The sequence below is a fragment of the Hyperolius riggenbachi genome, chromosome 6 (assembly GCF_040937935.1).
Source record: "Hyperolius riggenbachi isolate aHypRig1 chromosome 6, aHypRig1.pri, whole genome shotgun sequence".
NCBI lineage: Eukaryota > Metazoa > Chordata > Amphibia > Anura > Hyperoliidae > Hyperolius > Hyperolius riggenbachi.
In genome coordinates, this window is record NC_090651.1 from 246,809,653 (window position 1) to 246,829,662 (window position 20,010).

Here is a 20,010-nt window from a genome sequence, read left to right on the forward strand (position 1 = left end):
ACAGCGCCGCAGCCATTGCTGGTCTTCGCCCCCATCACCCCCAGCGGCACCAGGGGGCGGAGCCAGAGGGAGACTCGTCTCAGACCGCGCAACCAAGCTCGAGCCCGCAGCCGCCGCAGCAGTAAGCACATACAATATGCGGCAGGAGCATGGCGCGGCGCCCCCCTGGAAGCCGGCGGCCCGGCGCCCTAAGCGATCGCTCCGGTCGCTCAGGTCAAAGGCCGGCCGTGCCGCTCAGGGCCGTTTTGGGGGGCAGGAGGGGTTGCAGCACGAGGGGAGAGCATTGGCCCCCACATTGGTGGGAAGGGGGGCCACTTCCCCCTCCCTCATCTCAGGCTCTCCCCTCAGCACTCCCCCTCCAGCATTAATTGGCGGTAGGAGCAGCAGTGGCAGGAACACAAGCACACCTCCATGCTTCCACCGCGGAGGTCCGATGTCTAAGTGCCACATGCTACCAGTGGCGTACCTAGGACTTTTGGCACCCGGTGCTGGGTATTCAAAGACACCCCAGGCCCCCCCCCCCCCCCCCCGGGAAAAATGGGCGTAGCCACAACCTGCGGCGTGCTTCGCGTGCCGCGGCGAAACATGGGCGTGGTCATGACCAGATGAGGACGGAGCTAACTGTAATTTAAGGTATTAGCTAGTGTAGTTGCCCCAGTATAGCTAGTACACTTGCCCCCAGTATAGCTAGTACACTTGCCCCCAGTATAGCTAGTACACTTGCCCCCAGTATAGCTAGTACACTTGCCCCCAGTATAGCTAGTACACTTGCCCCCAGTATAGCTAGTACACTTGCCCCCAGTATAGTTGCCCCAGTAAAGCTAGTATAGTTGCCCCCAGTATAGCAAGTATAGTTGCCCCCAGTATAGCTAGTATAGTTGTCCCCAGTATAGCTAGTATAGTTGCCCCCAGAATAGCTAGTATAGTTGCCCCCAGAATAGCTAGTATAGTTGCCCCCAGAAAAGCTAGTATAGTTGCCCCAGTAGTATAGTTGCTCCCAGTATAGCTAGTATAGTTGCCCCCAGTATAGCTAGTATAGTTGCCCCCAGTATAGCTAGTATAGTTGCCCCCAGTATAGATGCCCCCAGTATAGTTGCCCCAGTAAAGCTAGTATAATTGCCCCCTGTATAGCTAGTATAGTTGCCCCCAGAATAGCTAGTATAGTTGCCCCCAGTATAGCTAGTATAGTTGCCCCCAGTATAGATGCCCCCAGTATAGTTGCCCCAGTAAAGCTAGTATAATTGCCCCCTGTATAGCTAGTATACAGGATCTCGTCAAAAAATTAGCATATTGTAATAAAGTTCATTATTTTCTGTAATGTACTGATAAACATTAGACTTTCATATATTTTAGATTCAAATACGCACAACTGAAGTAGTTCAAGCCTTTTATTGTTTTAATATTGATGATTTTGGCATACAGCTCATGAAAACCCAAATCTCAAAAAATTAGCATATTTCATCCGACCAATAAAAGAAAAGTGTTTTTAAAACAAAAAAAAGTCAACCTTCAAATAATTATGTTCAGTTATGCACTCAATACTTGGTCGGGAATCCTTTTGCAGAAATTACTGCTTCAATGCGGCGTGGCATGGAGGCAATCAGCCCGTGGCACTGCTCAGGTGTTATGGAGGCCCAGGATGCTTCGATTGCGGCCTTAAGCTCATCCAGAGTGTTGGGTCTTGCGTCTCTCATCTTTCTCTTCACAATATCCCACAGATTCTCTATGGGGTTCAGGTCAGGAGAGTTGGCAGGCCAATTGAGCACAGTAATACCATGGTCAGTAAACCATTTACCAGTGGTTTTGGCACTGTGAGCAGGTGCCAGGTTGTGCTGAAAAATGAAATCTTCATCTCCATAAAGCTTTTCAGCAGATGGAAGCATAAACCCACTTTTGAACCAGAAACAGTGGCAGAAGCGCCTGACCTGGGCTACAGAGAAGCAGCACTGGACTGTTGCTCAGTGGTCCAAAGTACTTTTTTCGGATGAAAGCAACTTTTACATGTCATTCAGAAATCAAGGTGCCAGAGTCTGGAGGAAGACTGGGGAGAGTGAAATTCCAAAATGCCTGAAGTCCAGTGTCATGTACCCACAGTCAGTGACGGTCTGGGGTGCCATGTCAGCTGCTGCTGTTGGTCCACTGTGTTTTATCAAGGGCAGGGTCAATGCAGCTAGCTATCAGGAGATGTTGGAGCACTTCATGCTTCCATCTGCTGAAAAGCTTTATGGAGATGAAGATTTCATTTTTCAGCACGACCTGGCACCTGTTCACAGTGCCAAAACCACTGGTTAATGGTTTACTGACCATGGTATTACTGTGCTCAATTGGCCTGCCAACTCTCCTGACCTGAACCCCATAGAGAATCTGTGGGATATTGTGAAGAGAACGTTGAGAGACACAAGACCCAACACTCTGGATGAGCTTAAGGCCGCTATCGAAGCATCCTGGGCCTCCATAACACCTGAGCAGTGCCACAGGCTGATTGCCTCCATGCCACGCCGCATTGAAGCAGTCATTTCTGCAAAAGGATTCCCGACCAAGTATTGAGTGCATAACTGAACATAATTATTTGAAGGTTGACTTTTTTTTGTTTTAAAAACACTTTTCTTTTATTGGTCGGATGAAATATGCTAATTTTTTGAGATAGGAAATTTGGGTTTTCATGAGCTGTATGCCAAAATCGTCAATATTAAAACAATAAAAGGCTTGAACTACTTCAGTTGTGTGTATTTGAATCTAGAATATATGAAAGTCTAATGTTTATCAGTACATTACAGAAAATAATGAACTTTATCACAATATGTTAATTTTTTGAGAAGATCCTGTAGTTGCCCCCAGAATAGCTAGTATAGTTGCCCCAGTAGTATAGTTGCCCCCGGTATGGGGGAAGCTTGGAAGGAGGAGTGGCAGGGAGGGAGGCCAGACCCCCCACCTCCTGCACCTGGGCCCCCTCCTTCTTGCGCTTCCCCCCTCCTAATCAGCAGCAGCTTTAGATAAGCGGGCAGGAGCGGGCGGAGAGGACTTACCTGCTTCCTGGAGATGGCGCACACGTCATCCTCACGTGACACTGGTCTCCGACTTCTCTGTCACTCACTGCGCTTTCCGCTAATCAGGAAGCACAGTGGGCGGTGGAGAAGGCGGAAAGCAGCGTCACGTGACGATGTCGCTATGCGCCATCGCCTGGAACGCAGGAAGCAGGTGAGTAAGTCCTCTCCGCCCGCTCCTGCCGCATATCTAAAGCTGCTACTAATTAGGAGGGGGGGGGGCGCAAGAAGGAGGGGACCCAGGTGAGGGAGGTGGGGGGTCCGTCCCCCCTCCCCGCCGCTTTCTCCACCACCCCTCCATTCTGTGTTGCTTCCCCCTTTGTGGGAGGCCTTCATGACACCCCCTGAGGCACCCGACACCCGGAGCGGGGCGCCCCTGCTGCCCCATGGTAGGAACGCCACTGCATGCTACTTCCTGTTTACCAGGAAGTAGTGTCAGATGCTCTAGTATTAGGAGCCAGATGACCCTCCCCCTTCTATATAGATAGCCTGATGACCCCCCCCCCCCCCCAGTATAGCTTGCTGCCTACCCGCCCTTGATCCTGAGGTGACCTAGGCCATGGCTCAAATCCGGCCCCGATTCTGCTGAAACACTGAAGGGTTCAAAAGTGGCCCAGCCACTTTCTCACTAATAAAAAGCAAAGCTCAGGTTTGTATAACAAGCAAAATGTCTATACCATGGATGCACTTTGTATATCATACCAAAATGTCCTTCTGAAAGCACAAATAGTGCTTCTAAATAGCAAATAATAATAGCTAAAACACAATTATAATCTCGAAATAACAGTGAAGAGCATCTTGTTTGTTAATTTTTCTTCTCCACACAATATATTAGTAAGGCCTTGGACCCACTAGCAGTGCTTTTCTAAGCCCTTGTGATGTGAAAAGCTCTTGCTAATGTAATGCTATGGGTGTGATCTCACTTGAGGGACGTAGTTTTTAAAAAATCCCCGATAGCCTTACATTAGCAAGAGCTTTTCATATCACAAGAACATAGAAAAGCACTGCCAGTAGCTCCAGAGACTAAGTTTGCATGTTAGCAATGTCATGACTTCAGTGAGTTATGTGTGGAATAAGTGGCAAGGTCATGTTACTGAATGTAGGTGTTAGGCAGGGCGCCCACTTAAAGAGTAACTGTCAGGCTGCAGAAGCTAATTTAAACCTCTATTCTCCTGTGTTAAACAGTTTAGAAGGAAGCTCAAAAGCCATTAGTGAAGATAAACATTTCAGTTACCTTTGATGTGTGCTTATCTTAAAGTCTGTTATAGACCCATAAAGACGCAAGCCGCAGCTAAACTGCAAAGCATTCTGGGGCCCTCCCCTCGGCTGCTAATGAGACGGTACAGCAGCTTGTGTAATCAGTCCAGAGCGTAGCACTGATAAATCTCCGGGCAGACTACACTGCAAGAGTCAGCTATTGTTCCTAGCCACATGGCTCATTAATATTCACTGCACACCGTGTTGTTCAAGAACGAGCTTATCTGTGATCAGAAGCAGGCAGGACATGATGACACATTTGGCTTCACAAACATGGAGCCTGCCATGAGCTGTCAGGAGCATCTATCTCTGCATATACTATATACAAATTCTGTGAAATCCAAACGTGGACAGTGAAATGCATATGTAATGTAAGTACAGCCAATCTTTAGCTACTGATATATGTGTTTATTTTCTCTGAGACCCTATACCTAACAGCTCCTCTTTAAGTATGAAAATCATTGCAATTGTTTAGCATTTTGCAAGCATTTTGTAGAACGATTTCCGGAGCATTTTGCAGCGCTTTTAGACGTTTTTGTAAGAGCTTTGCCAAGCGACTGTGTTTTTAAAAAAAATTCTCAAATCACAATAGCTCCTGTGAGTTTTCCCCATTGACTTGCATTATTCTAGCAATCGCCGACAATTCCAAAGCGCGGCTAAAAGCGCTCTAGTGGGCCATAGTCGTTACTGTCCATGAACTCCTGGAGAGAATGGAACACATATTATCCACCAGATACATCTGGCTGCTCCTACAGAGCCTCAAAATATAGTTACCGACAAAGCTGGGAGACGATTTTTCTGAAGAAATAAATCTCGGTAACGTCTGCATTTTCTCATATCGTGTTACAGACAGGCTCTCCAGTTTAATAGTATAGTTCACAGGAACTGTGGAGGTGTTATGTAACTGCAAGAAAAGAAAACAGTCAATCACCGGTACATCTGCTACAACAATCAGCCATCATTCATTCTGGAATTCCACTATTAATGAAAAAAGGCAGTGTCTACACTTCAGTTCTATACATGGCAGAGGTTAAAGGGACTCCGAGCCCAAAATAAATACGAAATTAGTACTCACCTGGGGCTTTCTGCAGCCCAGTGCAGTGGCGTAGCTAGGGTGTTTGACACCCGGTGCGGATAATTCACTGACACCCCCCCCCCCAAAAAGCGCAGCGGCAAAAAATGGGTGTGGACATGACATCACATGGTTGGAGGTAACTGTAATGTAACTGTACGGCAGTGGGCTAATATAGGTAGCCAGAATAGTTGCCCCCAGCATAGGTTAGATAGGTAGGTGCCCCCAGTGTAGGTTAGTTAGGTAGGTGCCTCCAATATAGGTAGCCAGTATAGTTGCCACCAGTATAGGCTAGCTAGGTAGGTAAGTAGGTAGGTGCCCCCAATACAAGTTAGATAGGTAGGTGCCCCAGTATAGATTACATAGGTAGCTGCCCTCAGTATAGGTTAGATTGGTAGGTGCCTCCAGTGTAGGTTAGATAGGTAGGTGCCCCGCAGTATAGGTTAGATTAGGTAGGTGCCCCCCACTATAGGTTAGAAAGGTAGCTGCCCCCCAGTATAGGTTATATACTGTAGGTAGCTGCTGCCCAGTATAGGTTAGATTAGGTAGGTGCCCCCTATTATAAGTTAGATAGGTAGCTGCCCCCAGTATAAGTTAGATAGGTAGCTGCCCCCCAGTATAGGTTAAATAGGTAGCTGCCCCCTAGTATAGGTTAAATAGGTAGGTACCCCCCAGTATAGGTTAGATTAGGTAAGTGCCCCCCACTATAGGTTAGATAGTTAGCTGCCCCCCGTATAGGTTAGATAGGTAGCTGCTGCCCAGTATAGGTTAGATTAGGTAGGTGCCCCCCATTATAGGTTAGATAGGTAGCTGCCCCCAGTAAAGGTTACATAGGTAGCTGCCCCCCAGTATAGGTTAGATAGGTAGTTGCCCCCAGTATAGGTTACATAGGTAGCTGCCCCCCCAGTATAGGTTAGATTAGGTAGGTGCCCCCCAGTATAGGTTACATTAGGTAGGTCCCCCCAGTATAGGTCAGATTAGGTAGGTGCCCCCCAGTATAGGTTAGATTAGGTAGGTGCCCCCCAGTATAGGTTATATTAGGTAGGTGCCACACATTATAGGTTAGATTAGGTAGGTTCCCCCAGTATAGGTTAGATAGGTAGCTGCCCCCCAGTATAAGTTAGATAGGTAGCTGCCCCCCCCCCCCCAGTATAGGTTAGATTAGGTAGGTTCCCCTAGTATAGGTTAGATTAGGTAGGTGCCCCCCAGTATAGATTAGATAGGTAGCTGCCCCCCTAATGGAGGGGAGAGCCGCAGGGAGGGCAGCCCGACCTCTCCCTCCCTCCCTCTCCCACGGCTGGTCTCCGTGCTCCCCCCTCCAGACTTGACATAGAGTAATGCGCAGGGGAGCCTGTACTAAACGACTCACCTCCCTGCGTTCCCATCGCCGCTCAGTCGCCGCTGGTCTTCTTCTCTCCGCATATGCTGATACACACACTGCTTCCTGTAGCCGGAAGCAGTGTGTGTATCAGCATATGCGGAGAACAGAAGACCAGCCGCGACTGAGCGGCGATGGGAACGCAGGGAGGTGAGTCGTTTAGTACAGGCTCCCCTGCGCATTACTCTATGTCAAGTCTGGAGGGGGGAGCACGGAGACCAGCCCTGGGAGAGGGAGGGAGGGAGAGGTCGGGCTGCCCTCCCCGCGGCTGCGGCTCTCCCCTCCATACAGCGCACCCCCTCTAGGGCGGCTGGGGTCACCCCACCTGGTGCGGGTCGCACCCTCCGCACCCCCGTCACGACGCTAGTGGCCCAGTGTAGGTCGGGACGTCCCACGGCGACGTCATGGCTCTTCTCCTAGGCCCTGTCCAGAAATGGTTGACCGGCGGCACTGGGCCCGAGTGTCGGGCTCCTTCTTCCTTATATGTCACTGCTTTCGTCACATGTCAGCCGCCTCACGTCATCACGGCGGCCGGCGTGACAGTACGGCGCATGCATGGTTTAATCGCGCATGCGACGTATTGTCACGCCGGCCGCCGTGATGACGCGAGGTGCTGGCGTGTGACGAAAGCAGTGACGTATAAGGAAGAAGGAGCATGTATAGGAGAATGTATAGCTCCAGCTCCATGCCATGCCAACTGCAGAGCTGAAACAAAGCACTGGTATCAGAGGAGCGAGGAACTGTAGCACCCCCTTGCCACAGGAGAGTGAGCACATCCAGCAACCCCTCCCTCAGGAATGTGAGGAGGAGAAGAGACACAGAGACGCAGCTGCAACAGGGGAGACAGGGTGACAGAGTTCTGTGTGAGTTGCTGTGCTGCTTGTATGTATGCAGTGTGCGTGTGTGTGTGTGTGGGGGGGAGAGAGGGGGGATGGTGTCTGTAAATAATCAGCACTGGGTGTCAAATACCCTAGCTATGCCACTGGTTAAGAGCATGACTAGAGCACATAGATAAGGGTAGGGGTAGTAGGAAAAAAGGGTGCAGGACGAGGGTGGACGAAAAGGGCGCCGCCCTAGACTTTAAGGCAATTATTGTTAATAAGGCACAAAAACTGAAAATAGGGCGGCGCAAAAAATATTGTTAATTAGAACATTATTGTTTTTGAAGTAGTTATCGTTTTAGAAGATTGGAAAGTTATAATTTTTGTCATATTATTTCGATTATATGTACAGATTTTTCGTTATTAAAGATATCATTTCTATGTGTAAAAGGGTGAGGTTAGGGTTAGGCAACACCAGGGGGAGTGGTTAGGGTTAGGCACCACCGGAGAGGGGGGGTAATTAGGGTTAGGCGCCACCGGGGGAGTGGTTAGGGTTAGGCACCACCCGGGCGGCGGTTAGTTTTAGGCAACACCAGGGGGGGGGGTTAGGGTTAGGCACCACCGGAGAGGGGGGGGGGGGGGTAATTAGGGTTAGGCGCCACCAGGGGAGTGGTTAGTTTTAGGCACCACCAGGGGAGGGTTCTGTGTGAGAGTAGGGTTGGGTTAAGCTGTATTGTTGAATTATGTAACAATTTTTAACGTTAATATATTTTCATTATTATTTCCCGTTTGTAATAACAATGGTATTTATCGTTAACCAAGTTTGACAACGATGTTTATCAGTATCAGATTTCGTTATCCACCCGCACCATTTCGTTATCAAGCCAAGCCCTTTTTTGACTGCGCCCTTTTTTCATGCATGCAGGTACGGTGTGTGCGTGTACAAAAGAGGAGTAAGTGTACAGAATATATGTAATTATAGCTTGTAGGTGAATGTAGAGCGTGTGGGTATGTGTACAACATTTACGTGTACAGCACATGGGTAAATGTACACTGCACGAATGTACTTAAGGTAACTAAATTGGATGTGAGTGTACAATGAGTGTATATGTGTACAGTATTAAGTGTGCAATACATGTGTGTAAAGTGTGCATGTGTACAGTGCATGGAAATAAGTACTGTGTGCATGCGTATGTATACATTGCATGTGTTCTTGTAGAGGGTGGGTCACAAAGTGTGGAAGCATGCACAGCGTGTTTGTGTACAGAGCGTGGGTACATGTGCAGAGTGTGGGTGCATACACAGCGTGTGGTTACATGGACAGTGCACGTATGAACAGAGTGTGGATACATGCAGCGCTGTGTAATATGTTGGCGCTTTATAAATACAATAAATAAATAAAATAATGGAGAGTGCAAGTGTATAAAGAGCATGGGTGCGTATACAGTGCAGGTGTGTCCATGTACACTGTGCAAGTACACTGTGCAAATCAATCGTTCATGGTCTTTGTGAGAGATGGTCAAATTTCTATACAGGTGTATTCTATCTCTTATTGGGAGGGACAAGAGTACCATCAGGCGGCAGGACCCAGGATAATGGCAAATCCCACTTTGCATTTTGCAGAATGCATTACCATACAGGATTGTTATTAATTGTATGTGAATTGGGGATGGAATTTATACTTGATGAGTTTGCCTTATGTTGTATTAATGACTAATAGTAATAGCCAAATGATTACTGCTTGATTTCAAGCCTGAGCATTTCACACAAGAGGAGGTTATGTAATGTGATCTTATGAACTCCAATAAGATCTTTTCATTTTCATTGAATTTTACATAACATGACCTTCTCCTGTGAGACTGTCCCCTGCCAGCTCAGCATCAGTCAGCCTTTGAGCTCTAGCACTATAACTGCAAAGTAGAGTCAACAGAGCAGTGAAGTTGTGGGGGGGAAAATCATTTGTACCTAAGACAATGCTTTTATTATTATTATTATTTAGTATTTATATAATGCCGACATCTTCCACAGCGCTGAACAGAGTATATGGTCTTGTCACTAGCTGTCCTTCAGAGAGGCTCACAATCTAATCCTACCATAGTCATATGTCTATGTATGTATTGTATAGACAGTGAATGTATTGTAGCCTCGGACCAATTTATGGGGAAGCCAATTAACTTATCTGTATGTTTTTGAAATGTGGGAGGAAACCAGACAGCATCAACATGTGTTATGTAAGTTTTTTTGGTAGAGTGAAGAACATAGTGGGGGGCACAGTGGAGAAACGGAGGGGCCCAGGAAGATGGTGGGGGCCCAGGAGGATGGCGGTGAATGCCACCACCGGCATGGGGCTGGAGGAAGCTCCAGGAAAGTATAAAAGTTGATAACATTGTCTCAGGTTTCCTTTAAGTACCCCAGGGAGATGGTTTGGGGTTCTTATTTAAAGGGTTACTTCACTTTACTAAAAAAAAACAAAAACCTTACATAACACGTTATCACCTCACAAGTCATTTAGTAACTGAATGCAGTTAAATAATATTTTTTCAGCTTCAGTCTGCTGCTAGTAAAAGTTATTTTTAGAAATCTTGAGGGAAACCATGGCAACAGTGTATGGCTTGGTGTAAAAATACACAAAGCAAAATAGTAGTGGTTTAATCCACAGATTGGAAAACTTCCTATAAGGCAACATAAACTGACAATTCCACAGCTAAAAGAACAAACAACCTTTTCTCAAGTTGCTCAAAACGTCTTCTGTGCTTGCTCTACTGGCTGAGGAATTATTATGCCGGCATAAATAAAGTTTTCAGATTTGTGGTTTGATTTGTTTTATCTCTGTGGACTTCACTGACATAGATCTGTGACAGACTGTGTCTGGTCTGCCCCTGCACTCGTTCTTTAGTGGATATATTACTTCAAAACATCCCTCGCACATCAAATGAACTCTGGTATAAAAGACAGAATTCTTCCATCTCTGTCTAATTGGCGCATAAGTGTGCACAAATCAGTAAGTAGAACTCATTGCATCCCTTCACATCTCAATTTCTCTGCTGGGTTTTCTGCAATGACACTTTCATTCCACACAAAGGAGGGATCCTATCCATTCAGAGGTAGTGTTGCCAACTGCCCATAAATTTACGGGCATACCGTACATTTTTATGCAAATTTAGCTGCCCGCGAATTCTGTAAGGAATTCGGCAACGTCCGTAAAAGGGCGGGAACTTACCTCTGCCTCGTTCCAAGCACCGGAGGAAGTTCTGCGTGCCGCTGCTCTGGTCTAGACCAGACTAGCGGCAACGCAAAACTTCCTCTCGCGCCTGGAAGACAAAGGTAAGTTCCCACCCGCTGCCGCAATGCTTAGTTCTGGAGGGGAGAGCGAGGAAGGGGGAGCCCCAAGTGAGGAAAAAGGGGGAGACGGTCCCACTTCCCCACCGCTATGCCCACCGCTCCCCCTTCTCTGTGCTGCCTCCCCTCCTGCGTGGGGGCGGGAGCGGGACACCTAAAGTCCTGGCTACCTATTCTGGGGACATCTATACACCTGGCTACCTATTCTGGGGACATATATACACCTAGCTTCCTATTCTGGGGACATCTATACACCTGGCTACCTATTCTGATGACATCTATACACCTGGCTACCTATTTTGAGGGCATCTATACACCTGGGTACTTATTCTGGGGACATCTATACACCTGGCTACCTATTCTGGGGATATCTATACACCTGGCTACCTATTTGGGGGACACCTATAGACCTGGCTACCTATTCTGGAGACACCTATAGACCTGGCTACCTATTCTGGGGACACCTATAGACCTGGCTACCTATTCTGGGGACACCTATAGACCTGGCTATCTATACACATGGCTACTTATACTGGGGACACCTATAGACTTGACTATCTAAACTGGAGAAACCTATAGACCTGGCTACTTATACTGGGGACACCTATAGACCTGGCTACCTATACTGGGGGCACCTTTTTTGGGAGAACTGCTGCCAGATTATCTGTATTTTTGGGGAACTGCTGCTGCCAGATTAAGTGTATTTTGGGGAACCGCTGCCAGATTATGTCTAAGTTGGGGGAACCACTGCTGCCAAATTACATCTATTTTTGGGGAACCACTGTGCCATATTATCTGTATTTTGGAAGAACCTTTGCCAGATTAAGTGTATTTTTGGTTAAATGCTGTAAGACTACATGTATTTTGCTGGGAAACACTGTGGTAGAGCTCAAACTTACCTGGCAGGCCTTTTACAGCACTGCTAAAGTCATGTATATTCGGCCCCACCCATGACCACTCCCACATTCTGTTGCGTGACCACTCCCATTTTTCTTTTTTTGTCAGTAAAAAAAATCCCTTGTCAGTAAATTTGTATATCTTTGTCAGTAAAAATAATGTGAAAGGTTGGCAACAGTGTTCAGAGGGATGTTGGTTCTGCATATATGTGTCTTGACTAATCACTCCCATCTCACTATCAGCTGAGAGTAAAGCAAGGCACCTTTTACCATGCTACATGTAGACTTCCAAAATACTGGCCCGGGAAAACATCAAGATAATCATGGGTTTGTTTTTGTAATGTAGCTTGTTTAAATGTTAGAACTGTATAAAGGTAGTTTGATAAGGATTGTGTTTTATTTGAGAAAATCAAAGTGCAGTTAAACTATTTGATAACATTACCCAGGAAAATGCAAGTGATGTTTTCATATCTAATCAATGAAATGCCTTTTAAGCCATCAGCATGTAAGAAAATACTGGCTAATAATTTTGTCAGTATTATTTCACCTACTTTTTGGTACTTTTTAAATTGCACAGTGCTTAAAAGTTGGTGAAATGTGATTTTAAGCAATAGATGAAAAATGATCTCCTAAATGAAAACTAAGAGATAAAGTGAATTAAAGTGGATCCGAGATGAACTTTTACTCATTGAATAATTATGTTCCTTTCTTATTGTTTATAGGGCATTCCTCAAGCCAAATACTTTTTTGTTTTTGTTTTAATGCTCTAATTCCCTATAAACTAAATAAGCCACACCCACATGTTTTCAGAGAGCCAAGGCACTTTCAGACAGTAGCAAGGGCTCATGGGAGCTCAGTCTGGGCAGGAGGAGGGGGAGGTATTACTAGCCAGAGATTTCAGAGACAGAAGGGAGGAGGGGGGGGATTAGGTTTTTTTGCTCAAGATGCAGATAAGCCTGCCTCTGTGTAATGTTTACAAATGAATGAATACAACTTACCTTGAAATATGCTGTTGTGCTGTCTTTAGCTAAGACATAACCAAAGTTTAGTACTTCCCCCTCCAATGAGCAGGCCAGCGAGGGAGCCAACCCTTGCCCTTTAATACTCAGTGTCAACGTTGCTTGTCGGGTGCGGACCTCCAGATTTTCAAAGAACTGCAAATACAAATGTCACTAATAAGATTATCAAATTCACTTACAGGATTTATATGATAGGCAAAATAACAAGATATAGAACATGAACCAGAAGTGACACATGATTATGTCTGTGGTTGATTAATAAAGGCACCCACAGACAGAATACTGAAGCAGCTGATGTCAGCCATTTCGATCAAGAAGGTGCTTCACGAAAGATTGTCTCTTACCTTAATTCAAAATTTTACTCTGCAGAGAACCCAATCTACAAAACAACAATCCACAGGCAAAGTGCTAACCACATACGCAAATCAGACTTACAAAAGTCTTGGCTTGACCAATCCCAGTCAGCACACTGGGATTTGTGGGAACATCTTTGCATCATCAGGTGGTACATATCATCACAGTGGTACAAAAGTGTGACTGAGAATACACAGCACAAATATACAGAAGATCTATTGGTAATATGGGAATTCAGATGCAGCAACTTTTTTCTGTGCATGAGATTCGGAAGCAGCCTGTTAGCCTGAGATACCACATCAGAATTTGCAAGCAGGGAAACACTGCAAATCAACTACAGTGGAAACGTAACCTAAGTCTTCTAGGAAGCAACAAGCTGGGTACATAAGTATGCTGGGATTGATGCTGCATTAGTGATTAGAGTTTTAACAGGGCCGGTTTCCAATCTTTGGGAGCATGGTAGGGATTAGACTGTGAGCCCCTCTGAAGGACAGTTAGTGACAAGATATTGGTGCTATATAAATAATAATAATAGGATTAGAGATAGGATCGTGGGCACTAGAGGGCCCGAACCTCCGATTTTCGGTTTGCGAACCGGGTTTGCGAACTTCCGTAAAAGTTCGGTTCGCGCAAACTTTTACGAACCGGAGGAATCATTTAGGAAGAAGTGGTCATCTCTTGACCTTGTTGTACATGCTCTATATGCTAAATAAACACCCTTGAAACTTAAACTGTATCAGGCACAATTAAAATCAATAGGGAGTTAATTATAAGCTGCTATTCAGGTGGTATCTAGTCCCACAAAGGTTGGCAAAAATCAAACCAAACTCAACGCCAAACTGCTTCAGGGGTTGTGAAACGGCGGGTACCCACACCCACACGTGGTGGAAATGTAAAAAAGCAAACAGACTGTGGATAAGGGTTTGTACGTGGGCCTCATCACTGCTTAACACCCCCATCCCTAAAAATCCTATTCATACACTTTTGGGCCTTCCGTATCCGAGCCTGACCTCTACTCAGAATGCTCTAGTTAACTTTATCTTCACAGCCACAAAATTAGTAATAGCAGCCTCCTGGAACACCACAACCCTATCCTTTAATCAAGTTAAACAGAGACTTTGTCGCATCCTATTTTTTGAGAAGCTTAAAGCTAAAATAATGGATACGATGAAAAAATTTAATAAGATATGGGCTCCCCTTACCAATTATATTCTTGGGCCTGAACCAATTGTATAATCAGGACGTTACTGATTATACCCATCTGGGCTAACAAGTTAAATCAGAAACTTTTACTTCAATTGTGGGGAAAATTGGTGGGCCCCCGCTCTCGTGGTCTCGATCTTCTTTTCTAACCCTTTCTAACCCCCTTCTATTTCCCTCTCTCTCTCTTCTTCCCTTCTCAATTACCTTAATATAGGTACTGGAAATCTAACTCGATATAACGCTAACCCCAGCTAACCCTTTATCTCAAGAATCCACTAAGATGCTAGAGCAATCCCTTAAAGGTCGGTAATGTCGATCCTGTCTCACTGGAGATAGGACCTCAAAAGCCTACAGGCGTAAATAGGGGAGGGTAGCCCCGCCCAGCCGTTTCGGTTGAGTGAGTGGGCGGTTGCTGCCACCCCCAACTGGGTTATCAAACCTCTTAGTACTCAGCTCTTGAGCATCTAACTAGCTCGCTAGGGGACATTTCCTCTACACGCTAAATTTCGGGTCAGGGTTTCATATCTCCCACAAGCTCACGTAGTATTGTGACCCATGTCGTTATATCATATTTATCCAGAGATGTATTTCACTTGCATTACTGTTATACTTGTATAAAGTTATGTACTTCAAAGTTACTACTGTACCTGTAAACTTGTTCTGATTCTATTTTAAAATCAATAAAAATTATTGAAAGTAAAATCAATAGGGATTGTTCACAAAGCTCATATGCTATAGTGATATATATGTTAAGTCCCAGTTATGTAGAAAGAGAAATATGGAATCCTTGTAGATTTGCAATTTCATATAACATAATTTCAATAACACAAAAGAAAGGCACACTGCAGTGAACCCAAGGATAGTGCTACTTCCTGCTCTGAGCAGAAAAATTAGCCAGCAGAGAAATAAAAATTCTAGTGAATACTATATACAAGTAGAGCACCATTGCCACGATTACATGGAAGCATTGATTGCATTTTTGCCAGTTTAAAAAAAAAATCAAAGCTCTTTGTAAGCTTGAAAAAAAAAATGTTTTCAATTACAATGCAAAATGGCATATTATATATATATTAAAATAGAGTGATCTGAAAGTGGACATTTCATGGAAAAGTGGTCTGACACGTACTTAAAGTGAATCTCCCGACTGAAAATCTACTCAGCAGAACTGAAAAGGGTTGGTGTTTCTTTGAGGCAGGGGTCACACTTGTCTTTCAGTTTCTATACTTTTCAGAAAACTGAAAGACAAGTGTGACCTCTACCTTACAACAGCTAATGTAATTTATAGAAAAAACTGACAAATTGCGCAAGATGTCAGTTTTTTTTCTGCGTGCGAAAACTACATTCAAGTGTGACCTAGCTCATTGATTAACATGAGTTCTCAGGTGAAAACAGTTTTTCTGTGCAGAAAATGCGCACGAAAGCCGACAAGTGTGACCCCTGCCTACAGTTTCACAGCATCAGAACTTTATTTTTCTTACCAAAGCATTATTTTTAGCTGCATTTTTAGCTAATCTCCACCCATCAAAGAAAAAAAGCCCAGGCTTTTTTCCCTGATGCTGTGCAGAGCATGATGGGATTTCCTATGTTGTTATTTACGTTGCCTAGCAACTGGGAGAGGTGCTCAGGACACAGGACAGTTGGAACTGTGTCTCATGCTCCCTGTCACCTCCTTTCAACCAAAAAGATGGCTGCCATCATGAAATCAAACATTTGCCTGTTCTTTTAAAACAGTGTGGGTAACAGATTATATTACCTATCTATTTTAATTAACATAACTAATGTAACTTAATGACAGTATGTTTGTTTAGGCTGGAGTTCCTCTTTAAGTAACTCAGTAGGACATGGGCATGACCATTTCTGACTTAGGCCCGAAACCCACTAGGAGCAATTTCTAATCACTAGTGATTTGAAAGCTCTTGCTAATGCAATGCAATCGGTTATTTTTATACAATCATGTCGCTGAAGTGGGATCACCCCCATAGAATTACATTAGCTAGAGTTTTCAAATCGCACAGCGTTAAAAAAAAAATCGCTCCTGGTGGATTTCTGGCCTTAAATGTAATGGGAAGCAGAAAACTAAACAGCAATATTCACACAGAAGAATCTATACCATAAATCATAGTTAATAGTAAACTGCTTGTTTAGTATGCACAACTTGCTTTTATCATCATTCAAAAAGGAATTTTTAACTGATGTACCACGTACCGTTTTACTTTCTTCTGGTTCAAAGGCAATGAGCAGATGGCAGCTGGCTCCAGGTTCCACAATACCAACTGGATTAAGCAATACAAAGGGACCACAGGGGTTTAGCACAGAGAAACTGGGCTATGGTTAACAAGTTAAGGAATATAATGGGCCTAATAAGACATAGGGAGGGTCAGTCACTAAGAGAAAGTAAATGTGGAATCGCCAAAAAATTACCATTTGTGCTGTGCACACTGCAATGGCCATTTGGGAGCGCACAAAGTTCTACCTGGCTATTGGTCCCAGTGATGGCTGCAGTGCTCACCTGAAAAATAGCTAAAAAAAAGTGTACGCCACCAATGACGTAACTACAAATCATGGGGCCCTCCAGCAAAACTTTGATGCCCCGCCGCCCCACAATGTTCACATCCCTTCCCTTGCATACCCCTGGCGACCCTCGCAACCTGGTGGCCCATTTTGCAAGGGTAAAGTGTGGACATCAAAATCTTTACACCCATAACAAGTGTAGCCATGAAAACACCTGATCTGAAGGATGAATCCCTTTACTGAAGGGAGTGAAGTAGTAGTTGGGGCCCCTTTACAGATCGGGGCCCCTCTGCAGTCGCAGGAGCTGCTCCTCTGCAGTGAACACCACTCATGTACTTTATTATCCCCTTCTCCCATGCTAGATGCCCCATGCTAGATGCTATTCTCTATGGAATTTGGAGTTTACAGTCATAGGGCTCAACCTTCTGCCCCAAACCTGTCTACATGGTCCACAACTGCAAAAGCACCCTTTCAAAAACGCTCCCTTGTCCAACATTATGGGATCACAACCAAATTGAGGAGAATCACTTAGCAGTGCTAATGTTGTGCATTGCTACGGCCACCAGCATTGCACCTAATGTGAAAGTGGAAAAGGGGCTTTTCAGGGGAAATTCCAGTGGCTATGAGGGACGAACAAAAGGAATTCTCTGCTGCACTCTTAGGCCCATAAGCAATTCACTTTTTCTCCTAAGTTTTCTCCAAAGTGATATTTTCATACTAAACAGCCTTTTAAATCCCCAGCAAGCAAGAAAATACTGAAAATAGTTTTGATAGTACTCTTCCACCTACTTTTTGGTAAATTTTCAATTGCAAAGTGCTAAAAAGTTATTCAAAATAGAAGAAAAAAAAAAAGTATCTCCTACGTGAAAACTCAGTAGAAAAAGTTAAATGCATAAGGGTCTTAGTACAACATTATAAGAGGCATTACCAGTGACTGAATTGAACTGAATATAAACCAAACATTGATATGAGACCATTTTTCTAGCCAAAATATCTTGGTTCATGAAAAAATAATATTGTTATATCAGATATTATAATTCATATATGAGAAAAACATTTATGCTATTTTAATCACTGCACATAGGTGACTTTAAATGGACTTTAAGACTGTAGAGAACTGGGATTATATTTAACTGCAACACTTTATTTCCTAATTCTGAGCCCTAAATAAAACCACTTCACCTATAAGGGTTTTTCCCCTTTTCAGTTTTGCGTCCCTCACTAATTGCAAGCCCATAATTTCAAAAAAATAACAGTAATATACCCTCTTGACATACTTATTAAAAAAGTTCAGTCCCCCCCTAAGGTAACTATTTATTTGTTTTTTGTCTTTTTTTTAATGCAAAAGGTTTTTGGGGGTAACGATGGGAGAGCGTTGGAGGTAATGGGTTAATTTTAAATGTATGTGTAGGTCTTTTCATTACAAAAAATTATATAGGTGTAATTTTACTATTTGGCCACAAGATGTCCTCACTCATTATCTTCCTGAGCATATTATTAGACACAGAAGACCACAACAGCCACGCTAACAGGAAGTAATGCGTGGACGTGTTACTTTCGTTATTACAATGACTGCAGGCATCTCATTGATACGGGAACTTAGATTAACCACTTTGTCCTCCTTGACATATAAAAATGTCAAGGAGGACATGCGCGCTCCCGCGGCCAATTCAGTATCCCAGGAATCACTGAATCGGGCTGTGGTGCCCGATCACTGATTCCTCTCCCCCTGCAGAAAAAGGGACAGCTTCTCTCGGAAGCTTCACTTTTTCTGAGTCTATGTCCCTTCATTGTACGCTTAGAGTGACGTCATGTAAACAAACTCAAGGTTGCCATCTTGTGGCCAAAGAGTAAAACTACATCTAAAAGTAAAAAAAAATTACACTACACAAATATTTCCCTAAATAAAACACTATTTACTTCCCACCCTCCCAAAAATACCCACATAAAATGTTTAATAAAAAAAAACCAAAAAAATTACAATAAAAAAAACCAAAAACACATAAATATTTACCTAATGGTGGCCATACATGGTACAATTTTTTTCATACAATCTTACAATTTCTTTGTAGTATAAGGGTAAATTAAGTGAATATACTGAAAGGTTAATTCAGGCAGTTCCCTTATATTACATATAAATGGTAAGATTGTATGAAAAAAATTGTACCATGTATGGCCACCATTAGGGTCTAAACTATTTGAATATCTATGTAAAGATGAAATATTGCTATATTTTTTTTTATAAGCTTGTAAATAGTGATGGATGCAAAACGGAAAAAATGCTCTTTTATTTCCAAATAAAATATTGTCGCCATACATTGTGATAGGGACATAATTTAAACGGTGAAATAACCGTGACAAATGGGCAATTACAATACGTGGGTTTTAATTATGGAGGCATGTATTATTTTAAAACTATAATGGCCGAAAACTGAGAAATGATTTTTTTCAGTTTTTTTCTTATTCTTATTGTTAAAATGCATTTACAGTAAGGTAGCTCTTAGCAAAATGTACCCCCCAAAGAAAGCCTACCGTAATTGGTGGCGGAAAAAAACAAGATATAGATCAGTTCATTGTGATAAGTAGTGATAAAGTTATAGGCGAATGAATGGGAGGTGAACATTGCTTGGATGCATAAAGTGAAAATGACTGAGAGCTTAAGTGGTTAATGAATGGGAACTGTGTTCCCATTTACTGATCTCTCCTCTAATGATCAGCGGTGAAAGCACACGCGGGAGCGAGTGAGAGTGCTTGGCAGCAACAGACGAGTATCTACGTCCCTGTGAGCTGTAGTGGTGTTTTGTCCCTGGGGAAGGCAAGTAGCTAAATATGCATTTCAGCCAGCTAGCTAGAGAAAGTGGAAAAAGCTTTTGCAGCTGGTAAATTATGAAGTGCAAGACATTTTTAAGAAATAAATTACAAATTACACATAATTGTATTCTCATTTAAACTGGCAATTAGAATGATATGGAGGCTGCTATTGCTGACTTACTTTTAAAAAATACTGTTTGCCTGGCTGTTTTCATCCTCTGCCTATAAGACTGCGAGCAGTATTGATTAACCTCCTTGCCGGTCTAATTCCCCCGGCAAGGAGGCAGCGCAGCACGTTTTTTTTT

The 20,010-nt window shown here is 43.9% G+C and overlaps 1 protein-coding gene across 5 annotated transcripts in view; it reads right to left on the reverse strand.

Annotated features, from left to right (window-relative positions):
• The window catches only part of CFAP74 (cilia and flagella associated protein 74), a 261,484-nt gene that overhangs the window by 37,948 nt on the left and 203,526 nt on the right, over positions 1 to 20,010 (reverse strand). For all 5 annotated transcript variants that reach the window (XM_068240650.1, XM_068240652.1, XM_068240653.1 and 2 more), the window contains exons 32-34: positions 16,589 to 16,708; positions 12,806 to 12,961; positions 5,076 to 5,205 (exon numbers count right to left, since the gene is read on the reverse strand). In XM_068240650.1, coding sequence (XP_068096751.1) covers positions 5,076 to 5,205; positions 12,806 to 12,961; positions 16,589 to 16,708 — 406 coding nt within the window. The remainder of the gene's footprint in view (positions 1 to 5,075; positions 5,206 to 12,805; positions 12,962 to 16,588; positions 16,709 to 20,010) is intronic.